We start from the raw sequence: 19,928 nt of genomic DNA, 5'->3' as shown, positions 1-19,928 counted from the left end.
GGACCCTGACGTCAACTTTAAGGAGATGAGGGTCATATCTTTGTCATAGTTGAGTCATACTCCCCTTGTTGGTCCTGTATTGAGGGACAAATCCAATGCGTGTACATCTATATGAATTGTCATGTTACTTAGGAGAATTTGATGTTACTTGCAAGAATCCAATGTCATGGAAGGCATGAGGTCCTAAGCAAGACAAGAATCATTGTCTGCATGTGTTACATTGACCTGGGAAACTTACGTTGATTTTACCACCAAGCCCAACAACAGCTCAAGCAAGAATCTGAAGTGGGTTTCCTAGTTTTTATCCTAAGGCTTGGAGATCAGGTGGACATGCTTGAATGGATCTCCCTCTGAAGTGGGGACAACATAACATTTGAGGCCAGATGCAAACAGCATGATTATTCTCTCTTCTCAGTTTTTAAACTTAGGCTATACTGAATAACCTGACTGACAGACTGTCTCCAGTACAGTCAGCTGATGTACTTAGACTGTGCTGTTAAATGCTATCAAGATTGAATGTTTTATTTGTAAGCTCATGGATGATGAATTTCTTAATGATTCGTCACATGTTCAGAAGCACGAACTGAAATTTTGGGAAACTGCCTAATGTCCTGGACTTCAGCGACAGCTCTTCAGATGGAGCCAGAGGAGCATACGTTAAGAGCCTGAATATTGTTAGTCTTTTGCCTAATGTGAAAGAGTTGCTGCAGGTTCTACCCTCTCCTCTTCCACCCCGTTCTTGAGAATCGTGCAGAGAAATAAATCAAACTACCGCATATTCCCTGTGAGAGCTGCGCGCGCGCACCCCCCCCCCCATAATTCCTGGTTGAGTCACCCATGCATGTCTGATCAGACTTAACTACAACATCTTTGGCATGATGTGGTTGGGTTGAGCATCAGCCCCTACTCATAGATTTCCTCGTAAGTCAGAGACAGGAAAGGGGAACCTTCAAATGTGACATCACTGTCAGGTAGGTTGCTGTGCTGGCACACCTGCTTACTGGCTCGGTCCAACAGGTTTTTATGTCATTGTCACCAAGAATAATGGTGGAATGCATTTACTTGAAAGATTTAGTTGCATTTGACATTATTTTCTGAACTCAGTTTGTAGGGTTGATTTGAGCATTGCTTTTTTTTTCTTTTTTTAAAGTGATGTCTAGAATTCCCCAGTCCTCATTTGTCTTTCATTTGGTGCTGATAGTGTATTCTTTATCCTTACACATCATAGTAGCAGTAGTTGAGAGGACTCAGCTGAGTTGAAAACAAAGTCATCATTTACTTTTGCTCAAACATTTAATACTATCAGAGGAAAGCTTCAGGAAAAAAGATTTCATCCTATATAGCATATGTTGTGAAATTAATATGGTCTATAACCTTGGTTCAGTAATAGTATGGAGGTTACCTAATTTCATAATATTAGATCTAAGGTATTTTTCAAGAGTATATTACTGAAATCAGTTAAAATAATTTTCTAGGGTGTTTTTTGTTTTTGTTCTCCTGCCCCCCCCCCCCCCTTTCAAAAAAAGGCTTTTCTGCATTCTGGCTTTGATCAGTGTATCCTCTAAAAATACAGTTATCTGACTTCTTTTCTCTTAATTCAATTTGTGTAAATATATTTTAAGCATTACTTACAAAAGATTAATTACATTGATACAGATCTATAGAGATCCAACAATAGTAATAGGAAAATCCATTCCAAATGGGAACTAATACTATATGGAAGATAATATTGTAATTGGATAGCTTCTGTTTATCATAGTCTGAGTTATTGAATTTGGGCTCTCTTAAATATGATTATGGTATATAAAGCTACTTCATGACATACAGTACCTATTGTATTTTGGCTTCCTTGAGGGGTTTACTTTGGCATTAGTGATAGAAGAATCCAAAAAATGCCTTTAGATCAGTAAAACCAGCAGCTGTTGAGAGATTCACATTAGGAATCTTGCATGGGAATCTCTCACTGAACTTGTTCTCACAGGTGTTCAGGGCAAATGGCTCCCATTAGTGAGATGTAACTTTGAGATTTAGAAATTAAATGTTGTTGTTTACTTTATGGATTTAGTTAAAAAAATGTGATTCAGCATAATATCTAAGCAATGTCTCTGAGCTCCTAGCTGATTTTTTTTTAAGGTCTGCATTCAAGTACTAATTTCTGCATTCTAACTAATTAAATCAGATGTACCTGTACCTTTCTAAATCTAAAATATTCCTTTGTAACATTATTGAAGACAGCTTTGATAAACTTGCTCTCAGGACCCTCAGCTTGAAAACAGGGAGAGCAAATCAGGGAAGATGGTCAAGACAGCTGAGCCATACAGCCAGCAAGTCCCAGCAGTCTGGCCACCAGGATCATATAGGAAACTGCCTTAAACTTGACCACTATAGTGGATAGTAAGTTTTCAGTCTTCAAGTTTCTTCAGTTGTTTGTCGACCAACTAACTGAAAGGAAAGGCTGAATAAGCTAACATCGGGGAACAAAAAAGTAGCAGTGTTGGAATCAGCTCAAATAACAGCCACCTGTCTGCAGCTCTTCAGAAAGTCACCTTCCTAGAGGATAAAGTTGAAGATTTAAAAATAGACACTGCTGACTCAATATGGCTCTGGGGTTTCCCTAAAAGTGGAAAAACACTGATCCCACAAGCACTTTCCTGAATGGATGCCAAAACGACTAGGTTACAAATAGGACCCATTGGGTATAAAGTGGAGCTGTGTTTGACAATGCAGTTGCACGTACGTTATAAGGAGCTCGCTACTATGCCCAACATACTTTAATAAAAAAAGGTGCCGGGGGGGGGAGGCAGCCATAAATCCCTGACCGTTGAACCCACTATTGTAAGAAATAAAAATACTGATGATAAAGTGAGAAGATATTTAAAGTTCTGCTAAAAACTTTATTCACCTTTAGACTCTTACTAAATCACAATAGTTTTTTTGCAGACTCTAAAAATCCTGCTGATTGCTAGAGAACAAAAAGTACCACTAGAAGTGGAAATACCAACAGATGAAGGTGAACCTGCTCCAAAGTACCTTCCAAATGGCAGATATCCAGGGCATTTTTATCAAAGCTTTTATCAGTGAATTCTGTAACTGTCTTCAGTAGTGTCTAGTGCTCTGAATACCTCAAATGTTCTGTTGCTTCCTTGAACAGGGAGAATTGTCCAATTTCTGTTTGCAAGACAGTGTAATCATACTCTTGGTTTTAAAAGAAAATCCAAAAGACTGTAGATATTTACCAATATAAGCAAGAACATACTAGAGAAAGTGCAATAGTTTGCTTAAAAAACAACAACCTATCTCTAGCATCACTTCTCACTAGCCATTCTCAATTTATTCCAGAGAGAACTACAAATCATAATATTCAGTGAACATTACACTTCATTGATCAACTAAACAATGGATAAAAAAAAGCCTTTCTTTGGAATTATTAAATGCCCTCTCTGCCTTTGGGATTATCTTTTAAAGTATTGGCCTAATTAAATTTGGGACATTAATTGAATTCCATCACTCACCAGTCTTCAATTTTCCATTTTCATATTTTATTTGAACAGCTTCCAATCAGTCTTTGTCTTTAAAGACTGGCTGAAGGCCAACGTTTCCTCAGTTATATTTGTTTTGCTCTGTCCTTTGTAATAGCTGTCAAATCCTGCAGAATTTCAGGGCATTACAATCCATGATAAAGAATGTGAAGTTGTTTTTATAGCCCATCTTTGTAGCAGATGGTCCCTTTCACCAAAAATCACAATAATATTCAGGTTACTCCCAGTCCCAAAGGATCTGTCCCTTACGGCATGTTAGTTGTACCTTAGATCTCTTACCAAAGAGAACACTTGTAGCCAGTCCTGTGATAACCTAGGGAAAAAAATGTTGTTTACAAGATTAAAGCAGGCAAACACACACATACAAATGAGTTAGTCCTAGGTTGCAAAAGGTAATAGAAGCTGCTATATAGAGCTTGCACATTACGTCTTTTAGGGATAAGCAGCTTGGGGGATCCTTTGCTTGTGCTTGGAAATGTTGCCCTCTCCAAATTCCAAGCAGCATAATGATGACGATGATTTCTCCTTGACAGGGATTTTTATGCACTTCCCCCCAGTGTTCAAGCTATGATTGGATGAGTGCTTTTGCACATGTCCTCTTCATGGATGTGGGGAAGCAATCAATGAAGTCTTTGTCCACTGATGTGTTCTACAATGGTTTGGTTGGTGTCTATATTCCTTCTTTTGTTGGGCAGAAGATGGCATTTCTTGTGGGAAGCTAGTATTTCACATTTGGTAATGCTTCTCTCCTGACTGCAGTGTGTTACAGTTTTAGCAAACACTTTTATAGTTACAGAGCAAACACTTGAAATATTACATTTATAACATGGGGTACAGATATTATAAATAACATTTAATACATGCAGAATCCTACAAACATTTCATAAAGTCTAAACGCATTCCTATAATTTTGATATTAGTTTTAACAATACTAATATGCAGGCAAGCCAGACTAGTTTTCAGCTATGCATTTGTCAGTGTTCATTGAGGCCCATGGGCCCTTGGCATGAGCTGCCCACCTGGTCTGCCCAGCCTCGCAAAAATATGCATTCGTCAAAAGAACATCAGTAATTGTCTTGTCAAAGATGAAACAAAAGGAAATATTAACCTCTTCAACTTGAATTTTTGTAACCAGGCATTTATAATTTCATGTGTTTGGAACTTTACTACTTTGCAGAAACTCAAAGTAGCACATTGCTTTCAATTTATTCTTTACAATCTGATATATGTAGGGTTACCATACGTCCGGTTTTTCCCGGACATGTCCGGCTTTTCAGCAATCAAACCCCCGTCCGGGGGGAATTGCCAAAAAGCCGAACATGTCCGGGAAAAATACCTTCCGGGCACTTCCCCTCCCGCGGCTGCTCTGCTCCTCCCCTCTCAGACTTCGGCTCTGTTTAAGAGCCAAGCTGCCCGAGCCAGCGCTACCGGCTTCGGGCAGCCCCCCTTGCCTCCGGACCCCAGCCACCGGCTGGGCACTTCTCCTCCCCGGCTCCATCTGCTCTGCTCTGGCGGCGCAGGGTCCGGAGGCATAGGGGCTGCCCGAAGCCCGAGTGCTACCGGCTTCATGGTTTTCCGGGCAGCCTCCAGACCCTGGCCCCCGGCTGGGCACTTGCCCTCCCGGGCTCCAGCTGTGCTGGGGAAGTGCCGGCCGGGGGTGCAGGGTCTGGGGGCTACCCGGCAAACCGTAAAGCCGGTAGCGCTCGGGCAGCCCTTTTCGCGTGGCTGGGAGGGAGGAGGTGGAGTTAGGGCGGGGACTTTGGGGAAGGGGTGGGGAAAGGGCGGAGTTGGGGCGGGGCCGGGGTGGGAAAGGGGCGGGGCCGGTGGGAAAGGGGCGGGGCTGGGGCCTGTGGAGTGTCCTCTTTTTTTATTTTTTAAATATGGTAACCCTAGATATATGGCTATGACATTTTGCTCCCTCAGGAGATTAGGTGACATCCTGTCCTAGGGAACCTCTCTGTAAATGTGGAAGAATGCAATCTTGTACTTCAATGTATTGCCAAAAGTATAATTGACTTCCTGGATGTACAAGTTACCTCAGTTTCCTCCAGGAGAGGAAAAGGCTAACTCTAAAAGCTGGGATGGCCAAGGACTAGTTGACCATTGCAGACTTTTCCAGGGCTTATTAATAATGAACTCTGAACTACTCAATGAAATTTAACCTATCTCCTGAGGATTTCTGTATGTACATAAAAGCCAGATATTTTGTAGGCATAGCTACTAAAGGAGAAAATCTACAATTAGGAAGAACTGATGAGAAGAGATTCAGGTCGTGGTCTAACCCAAATAAGATCTCTACTGTACAATTTCTTCTTTGAGTATTGCTCAGATGTATACTTGAAATCCTATACCTTCTGCTGGAAACTTTAAAACACAATCATAATCAATGGTAGAAAACTCTTGAATGCTACTCTTAAAGCTTTTATTTGTAACACTTACCAATAAATGAAGTATTTCATGTTGGATGCATGTTACTATCTTCCTTAATTTCTGACTAGAATTAATCCAATCTATATTTAAAATAAACTGTGAGAGGAAGGGTGATCTAGTGGTTAGGGAGCTAACCTGGAACTAAAGGAGAACTGAGTTCAATTCTCTGAGTATCTTAAATGTAATGAAAGCTTCATGTTAGCTGTTTGATTTTAAACGTTCAATATTCTTATTTCTGTCTGGCTGTTCTTTTTTATGTTGAATATAATAAAACTGAATCTGTTGTGTGGTTAAGTTCCTGGAATGAAGTCTAATATCTTTTTACCCTGCTTGTGTCTGGCGCGCGCTCTCTCTCTCTCTCTCTCTCTCAATAAGATAGTGTTAATAGACTATAGTAGAAGCATTGTGATAAGTTTTCTCAGATCTTCTCTGTAAGTCTGTTAGTATTAAACAGATTACAAAATGTATGTATGATCATAAATAAAAACGAATGTAATAATATTTAAGTCCCTAGTATTAACTCTTAAGTACAAAGTGTGCATAAACTTAGCCTAAAATGTTAACCTCTGGAGCCTTGGAAGTGAAATAGTGAATTCATTTTAGCACCCAGTTTAAAATGCATCAGTTCTAATGTAAAATGCATCATTTTGAAAGGAAGCTGTTGAAATACACTGGAGAGAACTTAGTCACTTTAGAGTAAAAAATATGTGCACTCTTCCCCAGTATCCTAATGATGGGGCAGGTGTATGTTGCAGCGATTCAGGGCGCTAACCTGTGATGGTATCTTTTTCAGGTTGATTCTGGTAACACTGGAAGAGTGGTGGCTTCTGATGCTGCTACTTTCTTGAAAAAATCTGGGCTAACAGACTTAATACTTGGAAAGGTATTACTTATGTAATGAATAATATCATGCCTTTAATTATGCTGCCTTTTGCTGTTTCCTCTCGGAATTGAAATACTAGTGTATATATATTTTATAGTCTAATTTTATATACATAATTTGCTTTTATATATTGCACCTCTCATCCAAAGTACCTTAAAATCACTGATACAACCTCTGTGGATAAATAGTATTGTACTTACTGTGCAAGTTATGCTATGAGGATTAGGGTTTGATCCTATAAAGTACTGAGGGTGCTCTGCACTTCCTATATAGTATGTTACCTGTGACCATTATAGGCAGTAAATGACAGAGCCCAGGTACTTTATTTTAAATGATAGAAAATATATATTCTAAGGACATTTTGGTCATTTGGAACTCTAACGTGCATTTTATACTGGATACAAACCTACATTATAGAATTTTATTAGGCAAGTTGTGCAGGTACTTTAGTTATAAAATGTGACTTTTCTTTTCCTTTAAACTATAACTGAACAAAACTTTCTATAATACATGAAAAATGAGGACAGAGTAGTGACCTTGAAACGTATATCTTGTGTACAAAGGTACGTTAAAGGTTTCATGGTAAATTACTGGATTCTGTTTCCTTTGTGTATTTAAAAGAAATCATTAGGCATGATTAGCAGATTCTGTGGAAAGTGAAGTAAAATTACTGAAGTAATGTAAAACAAGCAAAAGTTGAAGAATGAAACACATTGGGCCAAATACTCCTTAACTCTCTCTCTTTCGCTGGCTTGCTTTGTGTTTTTTGACAATTGGACAAATCCAGTTAGCTAATGGATTCAAGTTCCATTATTTCTTATCTGTTCTCTTCAATTTAACTGTTAGTTGTAAATACTCTTATAATTTTATGCATTTGTCATCGTAAATGAGTCGTCATTATGAAGAATTTGCAGTCCTGGGATTAGAGATTTATGCTTGGGTTGCATTCCCTGTCTAAGTAGGATGAGGATTTGTCAGTTAGCAACAGTTTTGCTGGCACAACTATAAAACATTTTTTTAAATTCTTTTTTAATTTAGATTTGGGATTTAGCTGATACAGATGGCAAAGGTATCCTGAACAAACAGGTAGGATTATTTTGACTGTTTCTTTAAGGAAATAAGTTTGTTTGGATGAAAAATACCTTGTTTAAAATATTAGCAAACAGATTTTTTTTAAAACTAGAATTCAGAGAAATACAGAATTTCCTTAAGAATGCAGTAGTTTGTTTTGTTAGAAACAAGGATAAAGGATTTTTAAACTTAACTCTTCCTGTAAAAAAGCTAATATTTCTAGTTTGAATGTCACCCACAATGAATATGAAAAACACAATTCACTGGTGTTGATTTCACCATTCCTACTTGGCCTATACAATATAATACATATAATACATTGAGAACTGTGATGCTATACTCAGGAATAAGTTACAGTTCTTTGGTTAGGGTCTATATGGTTGCTCCATTCTCCATGTGCTAGCGCCCCCTACGCCTTTGAGCGGAGATTTCTCATAGCAGTATCCATTTGGCCCACGCATGCGTGGTAATCAGTCATTCTTGTGCCCTCTCCTGTTATATAGCTCTGTGGGGGCTAGCCGTCTTCAGTTCCTTCTCAGCCTGAGACGGAGCTTTAGCAGTTGTCCTGCTGTAATTTCTTCAACTCTATTTTTCTCTCTTACTGAGTGTTAGTAGTAGTGTTAGTGCTAGCTTTCCATAGTTAGTAAATACTGGTGATAAAGCTTCTTTCTTTAAAAAAAGTTTCATTTTCTCTACATAGTATTTAGATAGTTTCTACTTCTTACTGAGAGATAATACCTGGTTCTCCTGGCTTCAAGCGCTGCCTGTCTTGCTGGGAAGCAGTTCCAGTCCGTGACGGACACTCGCACTGTAACTGTTGTCTTGGAGAATTGCATGTTCCTCAGAAGTGCAAATTTTGTCTGGCATTGAAATCAAGAGCCAGAAAAAATACAGAGAGAGCTCCACCTTCTCATGATGGAGAACTCGCGACATCCCGCCTCCAAGCCAGGCCAAGGGACCTCCCCCCCCGTATGTCGGTCCCCATACAAGTCTGCTGCCTCGGAGCCCCACAGTTCTAGGGCATCTAAGAGGAAGACCGGACTCCTCTCATAAGCCCTTGAAAGAACATACCCTGGATTCGCCAGATAGAGCACCCACCTCTAAAATGCTGAGGTCCTCAGTTTCCTCAGCTAGCCCGGCACCACAATCAGGTACTGTTGAGCCTCCTTACCCAGGGCACAGCTAGACTGCAAGGTGGCAAAGCCATGGGCCCAGAGAGCCCATCTGTACTGTTATCGGATCAAGGTGACAAGAAAAGCTCTTCCTCGGGCTCCGACCATGCCTCCCTTAGAGCACACAAGACCTTCGGTACTGTCAGCAACTGCGCTTCCCTCTGAGCTCCCAATCCCTGTGGTACCATACATAGGCAATAGCTGGCCTCAGCCATGACTACTTCACCTCAGACTTCAGCCTCAGTACCGATCATCCTCACGGTACAGGTCCCAGGGACCTGTACCGATCTGAGACACCTGATTCTCTGCTTCTGACCTCCAAAGTGCCGTTGGTACCGAGAATATCCAGCTTGCCTGAACTTTGCCCAGTACCAACTATTACCTCAGACCTCTCCTGGCGCTCCATCATTCCTGAGTGAACGTGAGGAAGAGGATTCTGATGAAGACCTTGCCTCGGTCTCCCAGATGTCGGTTCAGGGCTGCTCTCCTCATTCCTAGAGAAGTCCTTTCCCACATGCCTCTGCTGAAGCTGCAACTGTTCATAGCCCACATTTACCACCAATGCCTCGCTGATGTGAGTACCCTTGGGTGCCTCCTCCCATGCCGTATGCACCTCCTCCCTGGACATATTGGGACCTGTGGGTGGCTTATCACAAACAATTTTCTAGAGCATTAAGTGCCACCCACCATAGAGAGGCATCACCTACTCCCTTCAGGAGGCTAGAGCCAGGGAAAGGATCTCCTCTACGGCCAATATCTCCTCTTTATCTCTTGATGAAGCAGTCATGCCTCCTCCTCCAACCCCGGCAGTTTATTTTAAACATTTCCAGGACCTGGTCAAAAGGATTGCAGATTCTCCTCAAGGCGGTTAGAGCCTCATTGTAAGCTGCTCAACCTCCTCCACTCACCCTCATCAGCCTGTATAGCTTTGCCTGTTAGTGAGGCACACCCCAGCTTTTATTCTGCCTACATGCAAAAGAGCAGATAAAAAGTATTATGTCCTAGCAAAGGAATCAGAGTTTTTATTTTCCCATCCCTCCCCTAACTCCTTGGTAGTGGTAGGCAGCACTATGCTAAACCTCGCGACAAAGACCACAAGTGCCTGGATTTACTAGGGAGAAAGTCTTACTCCTCAGTCTCCGTACAATTTAGAATTGCCAATTGTCAGGCCTTGATGGCAAAATACAACCATGGGAACTACACCAAGCTGACCTCGTTTGTCGACCCTCTCCCAATACAACACAGAGAACAGTTCCAGATAATTATCGTGGCGGGCCAACTTCTTGCCGGGACAACACTACAAGCCGCCTATGACATCGCTGATATTTCTGCTTGTTCAGTTGCTACAGTGGTGGTGATGAGTAGAGCCTCCTGGCTCCAGCTCTCTGGATTCCTGAAGGAGGTTCAGAGTACAGTTGAGGACCTTCCTTTTGATGAGTCTGAGTTCGCACATAGCACAGACTAGTCTCTGCAAACATCAAAGGACTCTGGAGCGACCTTGTGTTCACTTGGTATCTATACACACCTACAAGAGAGAGCGCAGCAAGTCTCAGATGGCCCAGAGATCCCGCCCCATCCAATTCCTCTGCCTGCCAGAGGTCATAGGAGCCACACTAGAGAAGGCAGAGATTTCAGAGAAGGAAACAGTCCTTTTCTCAGCCTTGCTGCTGTCTACCTCCAAGAAGTAATTTTGACCGATTGGTCAAGGGTTTGAACTGCCATCCTCATCCTCTTCTGCTGCACTGGTTCACCAGCCTTCCTCCCTTTGGTGACCACCTCCATTATTTCATGCGAGCCTGGGAGTTAATTACTATGGACAAGTGGGTTTCGGAAATCTCCACAGGTTACACCATCCTCTTTACTTCACTTCCACCAATTAACCCCCCTTCCCCATCCCTCTTCAGACTCTCTCTTACGCTTGGGAGCTGTACAACCAGTCCCCATTCTGCACAGAGGGAAGGTGTTTTATTCAATGTACTTCCTGGTACCAAAAAAGAGTGGAGGTTGGAGACCCATCCTAAACCTGAGACTACTCAACACCTGTGCGAAGGCACAGAAATTCAAAATGATGACACTTGCAGTGATGATTCTATCACTAGAGGAAGGGGATTGGTTCTCAGCACTCAACTCTCAGTGTCCGTATTTCCACATTGTTATCCACCCATCCTGCAAATGGTTCTCTGCTTTATTCTTGGCCAGGATCACTTCCAATACAGAGTGCTCCCCTTCGGCCTATCATTAGCCCCAGGGGGCTTCTCAAAGATCATGGTGGTGGTAATAGCACAGCTCCACAGGAAAGGATGATTGGTTGCTGAAGGGTGGCTCCCTGGAAGTGATGTCTCAGGCAGCTTTTGAGGCCATAGACTTCTTCCTCAAAAGGGGCCTACAACTGAACATACAAAAGTTCACTTTGACCCCTGTGCAAAACTTAGCGTTCATAGAGGTACATCTCAATTCAGTAACAGCAAGAGCTTACCTTCTCTGCACAGGTTTGTGTCTCTTTCCAAAATAGCAAACACAATTCATCTCAGCCCCCAAACCATTGTCAGGAATTGCATTCAATTATTGGGACACCTGGCAGCCATTACCTTCATTACAGAACATGCAAGACTTTGAATGCACTGCCTTCAAGGGTGGTTCAGAACTGTCTATCCACCCACTAGATACAGTTTAAATATGCTTTTTTCCATACCTACCTTTTGTAAAACAATCCCTCAACTGGTGGAAAGACCATCCATAATTTGTGCACAGGAGTTCCATTTGCAAGTCCTCCCCCAATGGTCATTATGATGACGGATGCCTCTCTGCTAGGGTGGGGAGCACATCTAGACACTTACATGACCCAGGGCAAGTGGACATCGCAAGAGATGATGCTACACATCAAGCTGCTGGAACTCAGAGTACTTGGATATGCCTGCCTCCAATTCCTACAACAAAACAGGGACGCAAACACAAAAATCATGACAGACTATTATGCCTGTTTGATATCAACTGCCAAGGAGGAGCAAGATCCCCCTCTGCACTGAGGCTGTCAGGCTTTGGAACTGGTGCATATGCAACCAGATCACCATCAGTGGCCTATCTCTCGAGGATTCAGAACGTGGCTGCGGATGCATTCAGCAGACACTCCTTGTGAGACCGTGAGTTGGAAACAGACCCCAGCATATTATACCACATATTCTGTAGGCTTGTTCACCATAGAGTCAAACAAGAAATGCACCAACTTCTGCTCGAGGGGTGGATTGGGTCACCAATCCTTAGGGGTTGCTTTTCACCTTCAGTGGTTATTAGCCTTACTAAATGCATTCCTGCTGACCCACCCTAATAGCCAAAGTTATGCTTAAAATAAAGATAGAAGCCAGGGTCATTCTAATAGTTCCAACCTGGCCCAGGCAAACGTGGTTGCCTGACCTTATACAGCTGTCTGTCTGCTCTCAGATTACTTTCCATGCTGCTCCCCATCTCCTCTCCCAGGAGGGCGGGAAGATTGTTCATCCTACTCTCACAATGCTTCTTCTCAAAGCATGGTTGGTCGATGGCTCATGGGATTAGAGGCAGCCTGCTCAGATGATGTAAAAAGAGTACTATTACACAGCAGGAAACAATCTACTTGTTACGCATATTCTCAGAAATGGACATGCTTTTCCACCTGGTGTGGCTGCAGACAGATTCCACCAACAACTGTATCTCTTCTGGAAATACTGGAATACACCCTAATGCTGAAAATCTTGGGCCTGTCTATGACTCTAGAACAGTACAGCTGGCAACCATCATGGCTTTCAACCACCCAATAGAGGGTTATTCTGTCTTCATGCACCCGACCACAACAAGATTCCTTAGAGGTTTGGGAAACCTCTTATCTGCCAGTCCAACATCCTACTCCAGTATGGGACCTCTTTCTGGTCCTTAAATCCCTTACAAGATAGATGTTTGAACCTTTGGCTACTTGCACACTGCTCAGTTTGTCAAGATGGCATTTCTGATAGCCATCATGTTGGTGTGACATGTTGGAGAGTGAGGAGTCCTAATTGCATACCCTCATTTCAATGTTTTCTAAGGACAAGGTCATGCTGCGGTCCTGCCCCAAGTTCTTACCTAAGGTTTCTTCCAAGTTCCATCGTAATCAGCCCATTCACTTGCCTGTCTTCCACACCAAATTGCATCTAAATCTCCAGGACAAACTGCTGCACACCTTGGATGTCAGGAGAGCCCTAGCCTTCTATCTAGACAGAACAAAGACCTTCATGAAGACCCACAAGTTATTCGTCTCACTAGCAGATCGGTCAAAAGGGTTGGCAATCCCTAAACAGAGATTTTCCAAATGGATATCAGGCTGCATTAATTCTTGTTAAGTCTCGCAATGTTCAACCACCTTCGGTTATACACACTCCATTCTACAAAGTCTATTGCTACTTCTACAGCCTTCCTCAAAAACGTGCCAATTATTGAAATCTGTAAAGCCACTACTTGGGCAACTGTTCATAAGTTCACCAAACACTATTAAATAACTCATGAGTCTGCCTCTGATACTGTGTTTGGCTTGGCTGTGCTATCCTCCATATTGGACTTGACTCTGAAGCCCACTCCACCTTTTAGAGGATACTGCTCAGTAGTGACCTAGAGTGGAGCACCCATAGGGACACTACTTGAAGGAGGAGGAATGGTTATTCCCCCTGTGCAATAATTGTGGTTCTTCGATATGTGTCCCCCTATGGGTGCTCTGCTATCTGCCCTCCTTCCCCTCTGCTTTGGAGTTTTCTGCCATGGGGCTTTGCAGTAGAAAAAGAACTGAGGGCAGTTTGCCCACACAGTGCTATGTAACAATAGCTAGGGCAGGAGACTGGCTAACATGCATGCATGGGCTGAATGGACACTGTTGTGAGAAATCTCTGACCAAAGACGCTAGGGGTGAGCACCTCTGAGCGAAGCAGTTATACCAACCTAACCCCCAGAGTAGCCAGTGCTATGTCAGTGGGAGGGGTTCTCACATTGACATAGTCGCTGCCTCTTGTGGAGGTGGATTAACTATGCTGCCGGAGAAGCTCTCCTATCGGTGTAGTAGTGTCTTGACTAAAGCGGTACATCAGCACAGCCGCTGCAGCATTTTAAGTGTAGCCCGCCCTTAGTAATGTTAGAGAATCGACTGACACATATCGAATAAATCTTCAAGCCAATGTCTCTTAAATTGAAATTCTGTCTGTCTAATACGAGATGGTTCTCCAATCCAGTAAATATATGGTGATAAACAGGCAGAGACCAAGGCATGGAGAGAGAATGGCTTATGGGGGACAATATTTTCATCTGAGAACACTTGTCCAACCTTCCTGCCCCAAAGCTGCCTCATAGCTTAATCTGTTAAGGCTGTGTGTTGCCCCTCAAGATTGATTGCTATGTTGTTTGAGCCCTTTTTGAGGATATTAAGATATTTCTGAAGATGTACCTCCCATTTCCATGAATATATAGTGTAAAAAATTAGTCCTTGTTATCTCTCTCGGCATGAATGCACTAAAACTCTTATCTTGGTGACCAGAGTTTCATTCAATAGAGCAGAGTTTTCTTTCCTTCCTTGCTGCACCGTTAAATATTTTGGCAGACCTTTCAATAAGGTGTTAAGGTTTTTTAGAGTGGCTACTGTGTAATGGTTGATACTTTTAATGTTACTGTAAGTCATTTTGAAATAAATTAAGGCTTAATAATAATAAGTATATTAGTATATTAGTTTAACAAGATGAATCCTGTTAAGAAATGTGCCAATGTAGAAGAATTATAAATTGTCAGTTCTCCAGTTGAGTTTAAATTACTTTTGTATAGTAAATCCTTTAAAAATTCTGTTTTTCCTCCATAGGAATTTTTTGTGGCTTTGCGACTAGTGGCCTGTGCACAGAATGGATTGGACGTTTCCCTGAGTAGTCTTAATTTGCCTGTTCCTCCACCTAGATTTGTAAGACACTTTAAAATAAATAAATAAATAAAAATTGTGATCAGCTCAGTAACCTTAAGTACTTTAAGCTAACAGTTGGGAAGGTTTAGTGTTTTATATGCAGCATCTTCACTGGGAAATCTTAGTGCTATTGAAAAATTTAAAAATGGACTTTTTGTTCAACAGTGAGTACATTAGTCTAGCCCTATTGGAGACTTGGGTTAAAATCCTGCTTGGGTCACAAGAGAAAATGTTAATTTAGACCATAGTAAATAATTTGTTAGCATTGCCATTGAACTTTTTCTAGTTTTAAAAAATCCTAAGACAAGGATGTTGAAGGCAACATTGAAGTTGCACTTAGAAGACTCAGTGGGAAAGCTTCCATGGCACCTGGTCACACTATGCCCAACTCTGGTGCTGTTCTTCCCTCATTTTCATGAGCACCAGCTATATCAAAAATTAAAAAATGACATTTGTACTGCTTATAACCCACAAGGTGTTTAACAGTCCGGTTTTACTCTTTATTTTTCTTTGGATTGTTAAAAGTAGAGAGAATTAAAGTCTGTTCCCTTTTCATTGAAGGAATATGGTATAGCTATAAATTAAGGCATACTTTTTATTACGCTTTGATATTGCTTTGAGTATGAAGAGAACATGCCATTTTGAATTTCTTATCCTAAATTATTGTACCTTCATTAGTTGATTAATTAAAATGTGATTATGGGTTTGGATAGCAGGGCCCATTCAGATGAGCGGAAAAGTCTTGAAACTCAGTTTTCCCTTTGCAAATAAGATATTTTTGTTTTGATCTGTTTTCCATTAGACTGATACCGGTAGCCCATTACTAATCAGTGGAACAGCATCAGCTGACATCCCATGGGCTGTTAAGGTATGTTGAGAGTTGTAAACAGTCAAAAAGCCTACATACCAATATCTGGCCATTTTTATGACTGCAGTTTCCAAGAAAACTTACACTTATTTTAGACGTGTAGTAACTGCTATAGCTTATTTCAGATTATTCTCTCCAAATTTAATGTCTTCTGTATTTAGAGGGACCAGATAGCAAGTGTGCACACACCTACTTCTTACAGGAGGCAACAGAGGCTTTAGCTTTGATAGACCATTCTCTTTTCTACCTAGACAACTTGATTCATCCTGGAAAAGTCACACATTTCTTAGGCAAAATATCATCTGCTTCTGCCGCAGCAACCTGTTACTGGCAGTCCGTCCTTGAAGCAGCAGATTTGACTGCTTCCTTAGGAGCAGAGTCCCAGTCAGAACAGATCTTCCTGACTCGTCTCCTGCCTTTGGGAATCAGTTGTACCATTTCTGCAGTGTCTGGAATGCCTTAATTTCAGATCGTTGTGTTCTAGACACTGGAATTGGGATACACCATTCATTTTCAGTCAATGCCTTAAGCTCCATCCATTGTCCACGTCCCTCTCACGAAACTATACTGCTTCAAGAGGTACAATCTCCTCTTGATCTAAAAGCTATAGAGGAGGTCCGCCCACAGCACAGGGAAAGGTTATTTTATTCCTGTAGTTTCCTCCTCGCCAAAAAGAAGGGGAGTCTGAGGCCCATCTTAGATATAAGGATACATCTGCACTGCGTCTGGGAGCATGCTGCCCAGCTTGGATGGGTAGATGTGTTAGCTCTACCTAACCAGGGATAGCTTGGGCGATGGCTTGGACTGGTCGCCCAAGTACATACCTGGGGGTCTGGGTGAGTTTCTACTCTGGCGTCTAGTCCAAGCTGCAGCATGTGCTTCCCCCAACTACCCTGCTCTTTCTAGCATGCTAGCTGGAGAAGAGCTAGCACGTGTCTACCTGAGCTGGGAAATGTGCTCCCAGCTGCAGTGTAGACATACTCTGAGAGACCGGAACACTTTAATCAAAAAGATCAAGTTCAGGATGGTATCCCTGGCCTCCATTATTCCTTCTTTTTATCTGGGTGACTGATATGCTGCTCTCCATCTGCAGGATGCCTATTTTCATATGGCTATCCACCCAAGCCACAGAAAATATCTAACATATTTTCAGTGGGGGACTGCCACTACCAATATATGGTATTTCCATTCAGCCTATCATCAGTGATCAAAGTTTTTACCAAGTGTGTGGTGGTCTTAGTGCCTTATCTAACACACATATATTCAGATATTCCTGTATCAGGATGGTTGATGTTGCCTGGAGAGACCACGGATTAAGTCGCAGGCAGCATTCATCAGATCCGGTCTCTCTTCATGCGATTATGTCTGAAAATAAACATGGTCAAATGAACACTGTCTCCATTTCAGATAATTGAGTTAATTGGAGTTGGCTCGACAACAAGAACTGCCTGTCTACCTTAAGAAAGGTTCTGTTCCATTTTAACCCTGTGCATTAGGCTAGGCTCATCTGAGAACGAGATCCTGCCTCACCGTGCTTAGACACATGGCATTCCACATGTGTCTGAGTTTGCCTGGGGTGCAAGTAAAGCTGATTTGAAGTCCACATATCACCCAAGCAAGCATCTTCTGGACAGGCTGATTCACATAGCTGCTCAAATCCTAGCATTAAGGTGGTGCATGAGTCTGGAAAATGTCTGCAAGGGGGTACTTTACTTGCTGTACCCCACCTCTGCTCTCTTTCTATCAGAAACGTTAGTGATGGACATATCCGCTATCGGCTGGCTGAGCACACCTAGATGAGGTACAGACTCAAGGTTTCCAGAATCTGTAATTCATGTATGCCAAGTCTTTCTGCTATCTATAATGAGCATTATATCTTGGAAGATGATGGACAATACGACCACAGTGTTTTACTTTAACTAACAGTGTGGAGCAATGTCAAATCTCTTGTGTCAGGAGGTAGTGCAGCTTTGGAACTTCTGCATTGAGAATGACATCACCCTCAAACCTCACACCTTCTCAGGGTAAAGAATGTTCTAGTAGATTACCTCAGCAGAAAGTTAATCACATATCATGAATGCAGTCAGAGTTCCTGAAATAGGGTTTCCCAACGTGGACTTGTGACCAGAAACAACAAGAAATGCAGCTACTTCTGTTTCAGGGCTGGTCAGAACCTGTGTTCTGTGATGGATGCATTCCTGTTCTCCTGGGAATTGGAGCTTCTATACATGTATCCTCTGCTCCAAATGATTCCAAGGATTATCAAGAAGCTAAAGCAAGAACAAGCCAGGATGATCCTCCTAGCCCTGGCCTGGCTGAGAAAATACTGGTCCTCAGATTTATGAAGCTTATTGATTCAACTTCCAGTTATCTTGCACGTTCTCCAGGAGATATCACAGCATTACGGCCAGGTTCCCCACCCCAATCTGTGCATTCTCCACGCCATGGCATGGATATAGAGTGACTATTATCAGAGAATCTGTTCTCAAGCAGTTAAAAATATCACCAGCAGGAAGCATTCCACTAGACATATTGGTGAAGTGGAAAAAGGTACCCATCTGGGTACACCATCAGTTGTTGTTTCCAGCCACATTGCAGATTCAGAATGTTTTAGAAGAATCAGGCATTTTTCTGAGCACCTGGCAGCCATCACTACCATTCACCCACCTATACAAAGGCAGTCTGTGTTTTCCCACCCTATGGTTGAGAGGTTTTATAGAGGATGTTACCGTTTATCCACCATTAAAGCACTAGTTTACCCTTGGGACCTTTCACCTGTGTTTGTTTTTTTTTTTCTTTTCAGGTTTTACATGACTACGTTTTGAGCCTTTAGCCTCCTGCTCTTTCTTTTGTCAGCTAAAATAGCTTATCTAGTAATAGTCACATCCACTGGGACAGAGACAAGCTTTGGTGGGGGGGACCCCCTAACACAATGTTCTATAATGTTTTCTTAAGACTCCTATCAAAGGTAATATAATTTCTTCTAAATCAGGTGGTACATCTACAGAGTTTCTTTCCAAAATCTCATAGTCACAGGGATGAAGAGAGACTATGCACTTCAGATGTCTGTAGACATCTTTCATTTTGTATTAATAAAACTAAGGAATTTTAGATCCTCTGCAAGACTCTCTAGCATATGCAGAAAAAATGAGAGGACGGGCTGCAACAGTACAACATTTCTCATGGTATCTCCTCGTATATTAGGACTTGTTATGACCTCACAAACACCACCACAAGTTACTGCACATTCTGTCAGTGGCCAGGCTACCTCTGAGGCTTTCTTGAGAAATTTTCCAATCAGAGACACTTGCAGAGCAGCACCTCTAGACTGTACACACATTTGCACAACATTACGCAATTGTTGAAGCACCCAGAACAGATGCTAATTTTGGAAAGAGAGTCCTTCAGTCTCTGTTAAAGCAGACTCAGAGTTCCCACCACCAAAGTAGCACTGGTTGGGATTCACCTAGAGTAGGATAATACATGCACAAGCACTTGAATAAATGGTTACTTACCTGTATAGTAAACTGTGGTTCTCTTGGGTTGTGTGCTTTGTTCTAAAAGTGTTCCCATTACCAGTATTATAAATCGGTTTATCTTTTGCTCTCTCAGCTGGAAGAAAAGGCCAAATATGATGCTATCTTTGACAGTCTGAATCCTGTGAATGGATTGTTGTCCGGGGATAAGGTGAAACCTGTACTGCTAAACTCCAAACTGCCGGTGGATGTCCTAGGAAGAGTAAGAATATTATTCTAACTAAAATTACTGGGCTACTGACTTGATTTGTGAATAATAAATAATAAAGATAACTGTACTAATTAGAGAAATGTCTGGGTATTCAGATTTAATATCTTTAGTAATAAAAATGTAACTGAGTAAGGCTACGTTTTAGTCATGGGTATTTTTAGTAAAAGTCACGGGCAGTAAACTAAAATCATGACCTGTCCATGACTTTTACTAAAAATACCTCTGATTAAAACTTGGGTGGGGGGGCTGTGAGTGCTTGGGGGGAGAGGGCCTGGGG

The 19,928-nt window shown here is 41.9% G+C and overlaps 1 protein-coding gene across 9 annotated transcripts in view; it reads left to right on the top strand.

The window, feature by feature from the left end:
* EPS15 (epidermal growth factor receptor pathway substrate 15) overlaps window positions 1–19,928 on the top strand; it is a 106,295-nt gene that overhangs the window by 16,282 nt on the left and 70,085 nt on the right. For all 9 annotated transcript variants that reach the window (XR_010589983.1, XR_010589985.1, XM_065555348.1 and 6 more), the window contains 5 exons: window positions 6,763–6,852; window positions 7,891–7,938; window positions 14,941–15,036; window positions 15,839–15,904; window positions 19,517–19,642. Coding sequence is in view for 6 of the 9 variants with exons in the window: in XM_008167965.4 (XP_008166187.2) it covers window positions 6,763–6,852; window positions 7,891–7,938; window positions 14,941–15,036; window positions 15,839–15,904; window positions 19,517–19,642 (426 nt within the window). In the remaining 3 variants the exon portion in view is untranslated. The remainder of the gene's footprint in view (window positions 1–6,762; window positions 6,853–7,890; window positions 7,939–14,940; window positions 15,037–15,838; window positions 15,905–19,516; window positions 19,643–19,928) is intronic.

The sequence above is a fragment of the Chrysemys picta genome, chromosome 8, assembly GCF_011386835.1.
Source record: "Chrysemys picta bellii isolate R12L10 chromosome 8, ASM1138683v2, whole genome shotgun sequence".
NCBI lineage: Eukaryota > Metazoa > Chordata > Testudines > Emydidae > Chrysemys > Chrysemys picta.
The sequence above is the reverse complement of the archived record's forward strand: the minus strand, read 5'-3'. Positions and strand labels throughout refer to the sequence as shown.